We start from the raw sequence: 15733 nt of genomic DNA on the forward strand, positions 1-15733 counted from the left end.
GGAACCTGTCCCCACCACCCTCACCCCCCAATGAAACACGAAAGGCCCTGGCCCTGTCCTGCGTGTGGCCAAGGCTGGTGTGAGGGTCGCTGGGGAAACCAGCAGGTGGAGGCCTGAACAGTCACATGGGGAGAGAAATATTACACTGCAGACCTCACGTGGGCCCCTGGGAGATTTCCTCTCTGGGGCAAAGACCAACCCTGCAAATTTTAGGGCCAAAATGAATAGCAGAATTGGGGACATATGTAAATCATACACTCAGACTTTTTTTTGTACCTTGTAAGCGTACTCTTGTGGAGTAGTTTGAGGGGCAAGATAAGGTGACAAGGAGGTTCCTAGGGAGAGGTTAACAGGAAAAATGCACCTCCTCCCAACACAGGGTAAATTACAGAGCGTCCTAGGCAACCACGCTGAGCCGGGCCCACCGCAGAGCCCCTTCCCAGAGTCCCCATGGAACTGGGGAGCGGTAGCAGCCTTGGGGAGAGACGGCTCCTGGGGCCACTTGAGCCGCAGTGCGGCAGCTGCTTTCTGCGTGGCCTCTGAAGCCAGGGCCACGTCACTGCAGGACGGATCCAGCCAGGCCTCTCCACCCAGGTTCCACCCCGCCGCACGCGGGAGAGCAGAGGGCTGAGCCCTCACGCGGCCACGTGCAGGGTCACACAGAGGAGCACGTGGAGGTGCAGCAGCATCTCTGGGAGCGCCCTGCGGGGCTGCTCCAGGGAGGGGACCGCCAGGAGGGCAGAGTGCCCTGGAACACGAGGACCGCTCGGGGGCAGCTTGCGTTGCCAGGCGCGCCGTTGCCCGGGCGACCCTCGGGCTGTTTCCCGTGGGGCGCGGAGCCGCTGCGCCCACCATGGCCTCCCGCAGCAAGGGCACCCTCCTGACCGAGTTCAACGCCGCCTACGTGCCCCCCAGCCTCATGCCCGGGTAAGGCCGCGGCGCTCCCCGGGCCCACCGGGACCTGCCGGTCGGGGCCTGGGGGTCCGCTCCGCCCCCCGCGAGCGCCCCCTCTGTCGGCCACTCCGCCGCCCTGCGCTCTGGGCTTCGCGCTCGCTCAGAGCCGGCAGTGGGAGGGCGCCCGCGGGGTCCCCTCTTAGGAAGTCGGTCCCTGGTGAGCGGGGCCCAAACGGCCCGGGATAGCGGATAACGGGACCTCGCGTGGATGCGGCCGGGGATGGGGAGGACGTGGAGCCACGGTGTGGGGCTGGTGCTTGGAAGAGCCCCAAGCGCGCAGCCTGGAGCACACACAGAGAATGCGGGCGGTGCGCGAGGAAGGTGCAGTCCCTTGCCGTCCCCAGCACAGGCGGGCACCCAGGATTCGGGCAAGATTAGTATGCGTTGGTTGAAGGAGGGAAGGAGACCAGTGGGCTCTTGCTCGAAGAATCTGGCAAGGCGGGATGGGCAGCAGTTAATGGTTAATAGGGCACACAGTGTGCCCTATTCACCCGACTTTGTGGTCGGACCTTTCACTTTATTCGCCCAGAGTTTTGATTTTAAAAGCATCCCAGCCACCTGCGCTGAGTGCCTTGCTTGCGGCGTTTTCAAATGTAGGGTCGCTCCTACCTTTCTTTTCTCTGGATGTTTCCAAACTCCAAACATCTAAGATGCAAGTCTGACTGTTCCCTCCCACTCTTTGGTCCTTTCTTGTAAGTCTGATATTTCCACTCCCAACTTCCTCTCCCAGGGTGTAAATTGTCTTCTCTCTCCTACCAGTCAGCTTGGGTATGAGGGCACCAGCTGGGTGCTGAGAAGGAAACTGTGCGGTTTCAGCAAGTGTGAGTGGAATGAATGCAGTGAAGGCCTTGAGAGCCCTGCAGACAGGGTCTCCAAATGGGTGAAGAAACCACATTGCTCTCTCCTGCAAAGGGAACTGACTGCAAAATGAAGAAAAGACCTCATGGTACATTTTGTATAAAGTTTGGATTGTTTTGAAGCAGAATAGGCAAGACACTGAGGAGCTATAATATTAAAATCATTTCTGGACAATGTGCACAAGGACATAGCAGCAACCAAGGGCTGGTGATATAGTTTTAACTCAGCCCATTTGTGAACAGGATCTTTCTCTGGGCCCTAGAGAGAGCTCAAAGCTCTCTTGATTTGTTCCCATCAGACAAATCTGATTTACTAGATCATAGCAGTTTCTTGAAGCCAAGCCAGGCATGTTAGAAAAGGTGATGTAGGATTTGCCTGTTTTTTCATTCATTTAGACATTTGATGAAGACACGTTGAGTGCTTGGGATGTGCCAGGTATTGTGTTAAGATGCTAGGAAGACAGAGACAAGCAAGTGGGGGTTGTCCTTGAGGGGCTTCCAGTCTGGGGTTTAGTTTGAATCCATTTTGCAGCCTTGGACAGTGGTGTTCTGATTGTCTAGCATGCGATTTGGTTTCATACATTGATATTTTTTTTCTTGAGCTTGCCACAGTCTCCAGTTGGAACCTCTTGTATTGTCTGACTCATGGACCATTGCCCATCCATGGGGCGAGGCCTGGAGCTCCTGCAAACCCTGTCCCCAGGGGTCCCCACGGGTCCCCACTCTGTCTGGTTGGGGTGGGAGCTGCATGTTTCAGGAGTGATCCCCTGGGCTGCCTTTCTCTCCGTGTCACTTGGTGCATGCAGTTCCCATGAGCACCCTGGCCTGCGGTTGAATTAGAAATGGTGATAACAAGATCACGAATAAGGCCTCAAGCCTGGACTGGGCTAGTTTGAGCAGTCGAGCCTGTATTTGCTGCGTTCTCATCTGGATCTTTCTGGGAGGGACGTGTTCTCCTTAAAGAGTCCCTTCATCGAGGAATGAATTGAGTCATTTTATGTTTCTAAACACTATTTCTTTGGCAATTTTGTTAACTTAATGAAAGAATCCAAGATTCCCCACCACACTTGGATAATTATTATTTTTGTGTGTCTTTTCAAACATTAATCACTGGATTTTAAAGCACAGCTAGTCTGTTCTGACACTCAAATCACACCCCTTACCAGCTTTACTGGTAGTGGCAGAGACTATTCATGCTGGGAAGGACCTCAGCCCCCACCTGTTCCGGATATGGTCACTGACGTCTGGGGGGGACTTGCCTGAGCCCCACACTGGTGATGGTAGAGCTGGGCTGGAACCAGGTCCCTGATGCCTGGTGGTTACACCATGAACCCCGTGTTAAATGCCAACTCTGTGCCAGGCACTGTGCTGGGCCCTTTACAAACCTTTTTTTTTTTTTAATCATCACAACAGCCCAGATGATGAGTGAATAGCTTTCCCAAGGTCATTCAGCAAGTGTGTTGTCAACCAAGTCTATGTGACCTCAATACCGCAGCTCACCCCGATATGTACCCCAACCCTCAAGTGGCCTTTCACACTGCAGGAAGAGAATGGGGTGGACAGTAGGAGATAGACTGTGGAGCCAGTCCACCAGGGTTCAAATCCTGGCCCCATCACTTCCTTACCCTAGGCAACTTATTTATCCTGTCTGCCTCACTTACCTTATCTGTTAAATAAGGATGATAATGGTGTGTGGGTTAGATGCTTAAATTAGTTAATGTGCATAAAGCCTGGCACCTGCTAATTGTTAGCTGTCATCATTAGTTAGGTCCCTACTGTGTACAATGCCTGATTCTAGGCAACAAGGGGACCAGGAGACAACAGCAATGATGCTGGTCTTCAGACTAGTTAGCCAAGGTGCTCCATTTGGTCCCTTTCTGCTCCAGATCCCAAAGGTGCCTGGCCTGAGTGCCATCCCTGCCATGGGTGGGAACTCTTGGGTCAGGGTCTCTGGGATTGCGAAGTGTTTGAAGGGATGAGACTGGCCTCAGTGAGAGTCTGAGCCTCGTGCTCGCAGGTCAGACACACCACCCGGCTTGCAGTGCAAATGCTTGGCCTGCCGTTGTGCTTTCATTCATGCCCAGACTGCTATGTGCCTGATGCCTGTGGCTCCTGCCCAGTGGCTCTCACCAGGAGTGAGGGCAGGAGGATCTGCATCCCAGCCCCTCCCTCCATCTGCCTGGAGTGGACTGAGCTGGGCCTCAGAGCCCTAAAGTCAGTGTATTCCATACTTAACATTGTCAGGAGAGTGGACCCACAGGGGCGGTTGTGTCCCCGTCCTCAAAATCCCTGTGCCAGAGACATGCTTAGTGAGGGATGTGCCAGTAAATGTTTAACAACCAGTTCTCTGGAGGAAAAAAGCCTTGATTTGTAACATCGACCTGTCTCTGTGGTGTGAACACTCCTGCCATAGCTGATTTCAAGCTGTCAACATTCGCATCCCTAATGACAGAGCTGGGAAGAGACACACAGCAGCACACCCTTATGTAACATTTCCCCTGTAGATGCAACAGGTGCAAATAACCTCAACAGTACAGACAATAGTAAAATGTAGTAAAACAACCAGGAAGTGATGAGTTTTGAGTATGATATCATCTTTGCAGATAATATAGTTTATATAAGTGCAACTTTATATAATTTAATTTTTAATACTGGCTTGTTTAACAACAGACTCGAGGAAGTCCTCAAAACTTAGCAATCAGCTTTCTTTTCGGTGGTGTAAGCCAGTGTAGGCTGCCTGTAGCCCGTCACTGCCTGCCCCTGCGGCTTTCTCAGGCCCGCAGCCTCGGCCTGCAGGAGGGCTTGGCAGTTGCATCTCTGAAGCCCTTTCCTTTTCCACCCAGGCCCGGGCATCAGAGGTGCATCCCCCAAACGGGCCAGCGCTACCTGGAGTATGAAATAAAGGCCATCTGCCCAGGAGGATGCCGGAGACCCCTGTGCCCAGACATTGGTATTAGAATCTCCTGGGTGCTTTAACAAACACCCAGGCTCAGCCCCATCTGGAGATTCTGATGTCGTTGGTTGGGCTGGGCCTGGCCATTGGCAGTTTTTGATCCTCCCAGGTGATTCTAAGGTGTGGCCAGGGATGAGGACAGACTTGTCTGAAAATCTCTAAGGCCCCTTGCAATGGAGGACTGTTGCTAAGCCAGCAGATGTGGGCCTGTTTCCTGAGCCTTTGAAAGAGGGGGCCCCCAGGGTGGGGCCTTCCCACCTGTGCCATTGTCCTGGGCACCCCACACCCTGCCTCCTGGCTGAGAGTCTGGCTGAGGGCACAGCAGTCAGCCACTCTCAGCTGGTTCTCATCCCTGCCTAGGTGGCAGAGCATTGCCCCAGATTCAAACCCAAAATATAGAAACAGAAAATAAATTCTACATCCCCTCTTGTCCTTCTACCTCCGGGCCCTGCCCCTGCAGGGCACCCCCTCCCACCCACTCCCAGGAAACAACCTGGTCTCAGGCTCTCAGAGGACCTTGGGCACTTGGGGGCCTCTGGCTACTGATCTGTCTTTTTCTGTTGCAGTATTGTCTCTTCCTGAGGATTCATAAGCCATGACATCCTCGCATCCCCATCCCAGGACCTCTGGCCCAAGGCCAGTCCCCTATCTGCTCCCTGGAATTCACCTCTGAGCTGTTCGAGGAAGCTGGGGCAGTTTTATAGGTAACTGAAGCCTCTCACACAATGTTGAGGAACTGAGTATCCGTGCTAAGTACAGGGGGTCAGGGGTCCCTGGAGACGTGGGCTTTGTAACAGGGACCTTCCTTCTCTCCAGAAGAGAGACCAGCCCTTACAAATGTGCCTCCATTTGTCAACCCAATTCAACAAATATTTACAGAGCATCTGCTGAGTGCTAGGAATGCCAGGGATGCAGACATGAGTAAAACTTAGCCCTCTCTTCCTAGGAGATTCAGAAAGAAAGGGCTCAGGTCATTATGACACAATGGAATCTGAACTTAAACGTGAGAGAGGTACAAAGAGCAAAGACAGGTCGATGGAGGGGACAGACAGGTCTATGCACTGGATCAGAAGAGGCTCCATGGAAAAGAGGGCATTCGAGATGGGCCTTGAAGGGCGGATAAGATCATGAAAGGGAGGAGAGGGCAGCTTGAGGAAAGGCACGGGGTGGAGGTCCCACAAGATGTGTCTCAAAGCAGCCGACGGCCTCTCTGGCTGGGTGGAGAAACTGCGTGTGAAAGTGGGTAGGACTGGAGTGACTTCTCCCAGAGGCCCGCGAGGAGGACCTTGCGCACCTGGCTCGGCTTGTTCTTGATGCCATGGCCAACAGGGAGCCCATGAATGTTCTTGTGCAGGGGAAGGGTCTGGTCAGAAGTGTCCTCGGTAGGAGCAGTTGTGGAGAAGAGGATGCACTGTGGAATGGGGACGTGCTGAATAGTAAGTTAATTAGTTAATAAGGCTGCTCGTGGGATTCCCCGATGGCTCATGGTAATTAATTTTAATGTTAGCTGTGGGGCCAAGCCGTGCTATTAAAGGCAGGGAAAGGACTGCTCCCTGTGCACACAGCAACCCACGGTAGACTTCAGAATCCACATGTGACCAATGCCCCGAGGCCTGGCTTGGCACTGTCTCTTGGCTTGTGTGGGGGACAGGGGGATGAAGGCCCAGGGATCGGGAGAGATAAAGGGGTTGAGGAGGAGGGTAGTGGCACCAGCCAACGCAGCAGATGCTGTTATCAGGACTATTCTATACGCTGTTGCAAGACTCGCCATTCCCCTCTGTCCTCTCCACCCTGGTCTGCCCCAAGACCAATCCAGACAAGGCTGCAGAATGCTCTGCCGCATAGGGTCGTGCTCAAGGCACACAAATGCAGGTATGTACTAGGGACACGGACCTGGCTTGCCAAGGTGTGCTCTCTGAGTGCTAAATAATGTGGACATGCACGCACACCTGCCTGAGCAGCAAGGTCTGCACGGAATCCAGGCAGAACTCAGGAGGATGCGGAGGAGAGGGCTTCTATTCTATTGGGATGCAAATATCTTGGCATTCAGAGAAGGTGGGAAAGCAGGGAGCAGAGGAGGAGTATGGCAGAGAGCTTGGGGGTGGCGAAGAGAAGTCATGAGAACACGTCACATTTCTATGGCTCCTTTCTTCCGAGGAGCCCAACGCCCCTGTGGGCGGGATGCTTCGTGCTGGCTCCAGCTCTGCAGATCAGAGGCGGGCTCCTCTTCAGCAGCCTCCAGGACGTGGTGCCCATGGGGTTTCTGGACTTCTCCCTCCCTCTGTGAACACTTATTGAGCGCCGTCATGTGCCAGGTGTCCAGGATAAAGGAGAACACACATCAGGGGAGGAGATATATTGGTGTGGATCTGAGTATGGACTTAAGGGTGATACTCCGAATAGTGAGCGAAGGTGCTAGCCACAGGGCGTGCGGTCAGGGCAGGCAACAGGGAGCACTTCACGAGTGAGCGGTGCACCCCCAGGTAGGCCGCAGGTGCAAGGGCACTCCAGGCAGAGGAACTCCATGCCCAGGCCCAGAGGCCTGCACAGCATGTGAGCCCAGAGATGGTGAGAAATGCTGCTGGGGAAGTGACGGGGAGAGATCGCCCTGACGTCAGTGCGGATGGCAGGCTGGAGGGGGCAACACTGGTCTAGGAGACCAGCAAGGGATTCAGGATTGTCCAGGTGAAGAGGGAGGCTGGTGGCAGTGAGAGGGAGGAGGGCGGTGGATGGGTGGCCGAGGAGGGGCCTACGCAGGCCTTAAGGAGGGGTTGGATGTGGAGGGTGGTGGAGAAGGGAGGACACAGGGCCATGGAGTTCCGGTTTCTGAAGCAGTGAAGGGTGGCCAGGTGATATTAGCCAGGGCAGGGGTGCACAGGAGGAGGATGATGATGGCTTCAGTCGTGCTGATCTGTGCGTGTTGGCAGCCCTGTGTGGGCAGCTGGGCATGTGGATCTGTTGCCAGGGTAATGGTCGAGGCTGGAGACCCAGATCTGGGCACCATCAGGCACGGAGGGGTTGGAAATCATGGATGAGAGCCCCAGAAGGAGTGCGTCCCTGAAGAGAGAAGAGGACCCCGGGGCAACCCCAACACCCGGAAGATGAGCTGAGGAAGGAGCCACACCCAGAGTCCGTGCCCTGCTCTGAGGTTCTCCCCAGTGGAGACTCCTCATGGAGTCCGCCAGTGCCCACCCAGGGAACGGGCCTTCCCTCCCGTGTTTCATAGCATCAGAGCCTTGACCATGGTCCCACTTGAGTGGGAGCTGGTTGTGCCTGTGCCAGCACCAGCGTGGCACCGGCACATGCACCTGGTGACTCAGTAGATGCGGAACAAAGGGTGGGCTCAAGGAAGGAGGGTCTTTGTATTCCCAGCACTAGCATGGTGCCAGCAAACAGTAGGTTCCCAAAAAATTAACATTTAACGCCATCTGATTCTCTTTTTCAAAAATGATATGTGTTCAAAGAAGAAAGTAACAGATAAATCACCCCCAGAATTATCCAGGGCCAACATTTGGTGGACTTTCTCCAGTTTCTCTCTACGTGTATGTTTAGATGACATGGACGGAGAGGTGCACGGATGGATGGATGGATATAAGATAGACAAGGGCAACTTTATAAAAATGTGATCATATTTGCTATTTTTAAATGAAAAGCATGAAATTTACTCTTACTAGAGCTTAGCTGAAGGGAAAGAAACTGAAGTAAAATGGTCAACTTTAGGTTGGGCGCAGTGGCTCACACCTGTAATCCTAGCACTCTGGGAGGCTGAGGCGAGAAGATTGCTTGAGCTCAGGAGTTTGAGACCAGCCTGAGCAAGAGCGAGACCCTGTCTCTACTAAAAATAGAAAAATTAGCTGGGCTTGGTGGTGCCTGCCTGTATTCCCAGCTACTCGGGAGGCTGAGGCAAGAGGATTGCTCGAGGCCAGGAATTTGAGGTTGCTGTGAGCTACGATGATGCCGCTGCACTCTAGCCAGGGTGACAGAGTGAGACTCTGTCTCAAAAAAAAAAAAAGGTAGACTTTAGAGAAATGTCAATTCCTTACTAGATATATTAGTTCCTAAAAGATCCCTCTAAAGAAGAGAGAGAGGGAGGAGATAAAAATCACTGAAGGGTTAGGCTTAGAGTCATTATGTTGTGTTTTTTTTAACGACATGTTTCAATTTTTGATGCCATGGGCTGGGCTGACTCTATTTAAAGAGATTCTTAGTAAGCGTGTTCCCATCTCCCCTCCACCCACCCCCCAATTTTGGCTGCCTAAATTAGCTGTAGTGTGACAGGTTTTATAACATTTACATTCTGTTCTGCAACCGACGCTCACCTAGTTGCTATTCCCGGTTCTGGGCTTCGGTAAGTTGGAAGCTCACCACCGCTCATTCCGACAGCGCTTCTACATTACTGAGCTGGTTTTTTCTTTTGACTCACCTCTTGGCTGGCAGGGTTTTGTCACTGAACACTACTTTTAAGAAGACCTTGTAAGAGCTTCATTTCCTGAGTTCTGTCATGCGAGGAGAGACCGGCTTTACACCTGAATGGCCACTCGGCCAGTGTGACATTCTGAGGCCATGCTTTTTTCCCTGCACAATGTCACAGATGATCTTTAGTTTTCATTCTGTAGCTTTCGTTTTTTGCTAGGGTCTGGCAGCACCTGAGGGCTGGTCTGTCTTTCATTCCCTACGTTCTGAACCACTTGCCAAGTAAGATGAAACAGTAACCCCTGCCAATGAGGGGAATGAGGCTAATCCTGACTCTCAAAACGAGAGAGGTGGCTGGGCTGGGGCAGGCTCTCCTCCCCTGAGCAGTCTGTCCCCAAGACCCAAGGCACGGAGGGTAACAAATGCTTCCTTGCTTCCAAGGCAGAGGACGAGGGAGGGCCGGCCTGCAAGCAGCCCAGTTTTTTCTTCTCAACTCACCACTCAGATGTTCCTCCACCTCCCATGCACAAGAAGAGCATGGGGACAGGCCTGGCGTGGAGCTCCCTGCCTGTGGGAGGACTTCTCAGGACAGAGGAAGCAGCATGTCTCTGTCACTTGTCTTTGGTGTCTTGATTTGTCGAATCTATATTTTTGTTAAGTGTCATCTGCAGCACAAAGTATCTCAGGAGCTGTGCCTCTAGGTTTCCTTCCAAACACGTTTCCTCCTCGATGCAACTGTTGCAGAGAGACAGCGTCAGCCAAGGACATGGGATTTGGCAACTGGATGACCTTATATCACCTTCATCTAGAAGTAGAGGTCATGTGTAAGGGGTGGATCCGAAGTCAGACTGAAGGGAGGGCAAGGAAGGCGCAGGATTGGGACATAAAGGCAGACGGTGCAGTAGCCGCTGGAGGGCTGAGGACGTGTGGGAGGAGGAGGACAGTCTGTGAGACGCAGCAAGGTGTCCTGGGGACCCTGCAGTCCAGGAAAGGCTCATGCTCATTCTCAGGCAGAGGGGAAGAAGCTAAGGGAGGGGGGACATTAAAGATAGCCAAGAGGAGGGACAGAGGCTGAGCAAGGCAGGGAGAGATGGGTTGAGGGGACCAGGCCTTGGGGGCCGCGGGGGAGGAGTGCAGACCCGGGGGTGTGTCCTGGCAAAGAGGAGGGCTCTGTGTCCTGAAGTGGCCAAGGTGACCACACGGCTCACGGGAGAGGACAACAAGGCACTCCCCAGCCCAGCCGTCTGCCCAGGTCAGGAGGCATGGCCTCCACAGGGGGTCAGAGGGCCAGGAGGAAGGGCACTGAGGCAGGTGGAGAAGTGTCAGGACTGCCAGGGTCATGGTGTCAAGGGCGCACGTCTGTGGTGTCCAGGCGCGTGAGCAGTGGGGCCTGGGAGAGGCCTCTCACCTGTGGCTGCTCTGCCGCCTCACGGCTGCTCGGGCCCAGCCACCAGCCCGAGCTGCGAGACTCAGGAAGGCGCAGCTGTCAGGGGTGGCTGGGCCCAGGAGCCAGGGAAGGACTCTTTATTGTTGCCGGCAGTGGAGGCGAGGAGGATGGGAAGGTCTGTCAAGGTCTGTCAGCAGTCACTCTGTTAGCTTTCTTGCCTTTTTCCTGAAGATGAAAAGAAGGAAAGCGTGCATCGCTGTCTAATTCCGGGCCAGCACCCATTCTGTTGGTGAGGAAACTGAGGCCCGAGGCCCAGGGCAAGAACTCAGGAAGGGGAGGGAGAGAGGGAGAGAGAGCGAGCATACAGTGGCATCTAAACAGCTGCAGTGGCTCTTCAGGCCTGGGGTGCGGGCAGCTGATGAGGCTAGAGCAGTAGCCAAGGGCCAGCTCACGGGTGGCCTTGAATGCCACACTAAGGAGTTGACTCTGGAAAGCTCAGTGTGCTGGAAGTGTGGAGAACGGATTGGAGGGGCAGGGTTCTGAGTGCAGTTGGGAGAGCTAGGAGGATGTGACGGCCACAGCCCAGGTACGAGGTGCTGTGGCTGAGCTCCCAGGGTGCAGCTGGAGCTACAGGACTTGGTGACCGATTGGATGTGAGGCAGGGGGTTGTCCGAACGTCTGACCTAGACAGCCAGGAGTGCTCTTCATAGAGACGGGACCAGACTGCTGGGGAAGGTGGGAGTGGGAGATCATGCCGGGAGGCATCCAGGGAGACGTCTGCGTGCAACTGCGTGCAGCGTCTGAGGCTCGGAGAGAGCTCCCAGGCTGGAGCCGGGACCAGGGTCATCCGCATGCAGGTGGTGGTCAAGGTCATGGTGTGGCTGCCATTGCTCAGGACAGACCCCAGAGGAGACCAGCACTTAAGAGGTGGGCAGAGGAGGGGGATCGTGAGCGACTGAGAAGGGATTGTCTGAGATGTAGGTGAAAAGCAGCAGAAAATGGCAGTGTAATAAATCCAAGTGCAGTGGGAGAGGCTAGCGATGCCCAGCGGAGCGAGATAAGCAGTGCCCCCGAGTAGCGGCAGCAGGGGTGCTGGTGGCCTCGTGAAGAGTGATTTCAAGGGCACCCTGGGACAGAGGCCCAATTTCGGAGGCTGAGGGGTGAGGGAGGCCGAGGGTCGTGCTGATTGGAAAGCTTTGATCTTTTCTGTGTTGCCCATAGTCTGATGCCCATTCTCCTTGGGGGTTCCTGACTCTCTTCGTGCTTTGCCCAAACAAATCTTTGGCTGAGTGAGTCTCATTTCAGCAGGGATCTTGAGAGTGCTTGTGTCACCGAGGTCTCTGCTTACCAGCCTCCTGTCCCTTTCACTGCACCTCCTTGGTCGCAGAGGGTGAGGAGCTCCTTGTGAGGCTCTCGGGGCTCCAGAGCCGTGGTCGGGGTCTCCGGACCATCTGAGCAGCACCTGGGGAGGCCACTGTGTTGGGGGCAAGGCTGTGTGGAACATTTGGAACCCAGGCCTGGGCTGTAAGGAATCTAGCACCCGTCCTATTTCATTGACTGGGTCCCCAACAGCTTCTTCTCATGCTCTCTACTCTTTAAGGAGATGACCACAGAATGTCAGCGCTGGAGGAGGCCCCCACATCTCAGGCCAGCCCCTGAGTAAATGGGGCCCACTGAGGGGGAGTGATTTCTTTGCGGCCTGACTGAGGGGCGCCCGTGTTCTGGCCCCTGTGTAAGCCGCTGGTCTGGAGAGCTGATCATCCAGGCAGAGACCAGCTTTCCCCAAACCCTGAGTGGGTCGGTGCACCTTAGCAAGGCTCGCAAGGCCGGAGTTGACCGCCAGGCCCCCAACCTCACCCTCTGTTTTTATGGGTCTCTCTGGAGCTGGCCCTGGGGCCCTTCAGTGATCTGTGCCTCCCCTACCCCGCTGCCGTGGCAGGTACCGAGGCCATGTTCCTGGTATGGCCTTCTCCTTCGGCTCCCCCTACGGCACCACCACCCTCAAGTACTTCCAGGACCGCCGCAGCACCGCCATGGAGCATAGCAAAGGCGGCCACTTCCCCACCATCTTCTCCCCCAACCCCGACCTCGTGCTCAACAACCGCTTGCACAGCAGGGACCCCTCACCGCGAGCGCCCAGCTACAGCCGCTTCAACCTGGACAGCGACCGTGCCGGCCAGCTCACTCGCTTCTACCAGGTGAGCTGCTGCCTCCCCGCCTGCCCGCCTGCCCTGCGAGGGGAGGGGCTGATGGTGGGGCCAGGGCAGACCTCACGCCCTCCAGAGTGTCTTGATTGGCAGTTTCAGAGCCCCCGAGCCAGTAGGGAACCTGGCCAGTTTGGCCAGTGGTGGGGAGGAGGGCTCAGGACTCTGCTTCCCTGATCTCCTCCCACCCCCAGGGGCCTCAGTGGCTTCTGCTCCTGTTCCCCCAACCGCAGGTGGGGCTGGGGGTCTCTGGGGGTGCCCCTGCCCTCCCCTCTGCCCCCCACAGTCTCTTGGCCTGCCGACCTCTGCTTACTCTCTAGCTGAGTAAAGGGCCTAAGATTCACTCACAGGATGAATCACATATGAGCAAAGGCCCCATACCATGGGCTATAGGTGCCTGAGGTCACTCCTGCACACTAACAACCTGTCATCTCTTCCTTGGTTGAGCTATAGATGGCGCAGCAGCACAGGAAGTACTATCGAGACAAGACGGGCATGGTGCCCCGGGTTCCCTACTTCATCCTGCCTGTGAGAGAGCGGGACCGGTACCCCCTCCCCACCGACCTGTGAGTACCTGCCCTCCTTCCATCCATGCAGTCAACAAGTACAATCCATGGGGCACTGGCTCTCAGCCAGGCTGAGCAATGAGTTAGCAACCTCGCCCTAAAACTTGCAATGCAGTGTGGCATTATAGAGCACTGGGGCCAGGGGGTGGGCAGCCTCAGGAGGGATGCCAGGAGACGGAATGGGCAAGTCAGGAAGAGCGCTTTCCCAGCCAGGTGCGCTGGGAGCTTGGGAGCAAACCCTGAGCTGGCCGGAATCTGCAGACTGCTCCCCTGCATCCGCAGCCTTGCAGTTACACTGGTCCAAACGCGGTGCGGCTGCTGCAAGGAGCTTCTGCCCTCTGGCGGACGGGACGGGAACTACACTGAACAGACTCGGAAATGTTCTCCTAGGGACTTGAAAATATCTTGCAAGTCCAACTGTCCACCTAAAAAAATGTGAAAATTACTCACTACCCGCCCCTCGATGCTTTTATCCGAGAGATCTCCTTTACCTGGGGAAGGCCCACCCCGCCCTGCCAGGTGATCCAGGCAGGCGGTTACTGTGCTGTCTCCCTCCTGACGCCCAGGCCTCTCCTCGTGCCAGGAAGTCAGTGGATGGATCTGGGCTTCTCAGCCTTTGTTACTGCTAAAGCAGCGTCCATTTCCATAAAGTTTAATGGTTTTTAAAGAGACAGACTTCACTGCCTCTAAAAGTTCCTCTCTGCGAGATAGATGGGCCCAATTTATAAATAGGGAAACTGAGGCTTAGTGATCACCTGGGGGACTTCCGCTGGGTGGCCTGGCTGGCTGGAGGCTGGGCTTGGAAAGGAACCGGCATCTCCCATCAGTAACGCCAGGACTCGAGGTTGGCCATCTTTGTGCTTTGGGTGACTCTGAGCCAGTCCGTCCCCGGAGACAGAATGGGCCTCTCCTGCGGACAGGTCTCCTCTTGAGACTGCTCTGGCCATGACCTGCCCTTCCCATAGCTTTGGGGAGCCCGGACATCCCAGCTCTGTTCCTTCTCCACATTGCGGGCAGCCTGCACTGCTGCCGACAGTGTCAGGCCCAGTGCAGAGGGCCAGCCAGGTGGTTGGGGGTGAGAACGTCGGTGACGGGCTCTGGGGCCTGGGGCAAGTCCCTGCCCTCCTGGAGTTCCAGCCCCATCAGCACCACCGGCACCATTCCCCAGCACACTGGTTGAGTGTCTGCTCCTTGTGCAGCTTTATGCTAAGGGCTTTATGAGCGTTGCCTATTTACTCCTCAAATCAAAGCCAAGAGGGAGACAGCAATCCAAGTCCATTTTTGTGTGTGCACGTCTGGCAGGAGTTAGGCTGCAAGCCATGCGGGCCTATCTGAGGCCTGTGTCCTCAGCCTGAACCACTTGTACAGATGCAGGCTGTCATCATCTCACATCCAGGATGACTTGTCAGGTGTCCAGCTGATGAGCAGCGGCAGGGGCAGGTGGGCTAGGGAGTGGGCAGGTGTCACCCTCCCTCTCCAGCACACTGTATAATACTGGCCCCGTCTTCACCCCCAGGCCTCCGCTGAGCCCGAAGGACAAGTGGCACCTTTTAAGAGTGTCCCCTGAGAACCTGAAGACCTACCAGACCTTCCCATCAGGGAAGAGGGTCTCTCCACAAGAGCGGCGGAGCAGAAACTGCTACTTTGAGTTCAGAGCATGAGGCCCGGTAGCCTAAGAGCCTTGGCCCCCAGCAGGTTGGCTTGCTTGGAATAAAATCTTTAGCCATGACCATCCCACACACCCCTCCTCTGGGCACAGGGACATGTGGCCACAGCAGGAAAGCATCCCTGAGAGTCACACAGCATTGTGTCTTAAAGACCTGTGGGAAGCTCAGCCCAAGGGACTTGAGCCCAGGAAAAGCAGGGTCTGGCTACCTGGCGGGTCCACCCACCTTCTCCGCCAAGGTGGGACAGGTGGAACTGGGGAGTTCCCAAGCCTTAGTGGCAGGTCACTCAGGTACAGAGAGCTCCCACCTGCTTCCACTGGTGTAAGCGAGGAAGCCCGATCACCTATGTCCGAGAATGAGGGGCAGGTGGTCCCAGAATGACTGCACAGGCTGTGAGACAGAAAGGAATTCCCATCAGGGCCCACTCGGCGTCCATCAGTCCACACGGGAACTTGTGAGGGAGGCGCCGTTGTCCCAGTTTACCGATAGAGACACTGAGGCTCAGAGAAGGAGAGAAGTTGCCGGAGCTCACACAGCTGGCATGTGACGTAGCAAGAATTGGAACCCAGGCCTTGCTGACTCCCAAGCCCTGGTCTTTGCATGACACACCCTGCTGTGGCCCATGTGGAGACGGAGGGACGGGGATGACGCAGCCCTTGGGATCACGAGGACCCAGGAGAAGAAGCTGTGGGAAGCGGCCAGCCCTGCGTTCTGCTCAGACTGGCACGGACA

At 55.4% G+C, this 15733-nt stretch overlaps 1 protein-coding gene across 1 annotated transcript; it reads left to right on the forward strand.

Moving 5' to 3' along the window:
• Positions 1-853: 853 nt before the first annotated feature.
• On the forward strand, positions 854-14995 carry FAM166C (family with sequence similarity 166 member C). Its single transcript, XM_045549212.1, has 4 exons — positions 854-927; positions 12504-12762; positions 13222-13334; positions 14851-14995. Exons 1-4 carry the CDS (start codon positions 854-856, stop codon positions 14993-14995), a joined length of 591 nt encoding a protein of 196 aa, XP_045405168.1.
• Positions 14996-15733: the final 738 nt, after the last annotated feature.

This window comes from Lemur catta, chromosome 4, assembly GCF_020740605.2.
Source record: "Lemur catta isolate mLemCat1 chromosome 4, mLemCat1.pri, whole genome shotgun sequence".
Taxonomy (NCBI): Eukaryota; Metazoa; Chordata; class Mammalia; order Primates; family Lemuridae; genus Lemur; species Lemur catta.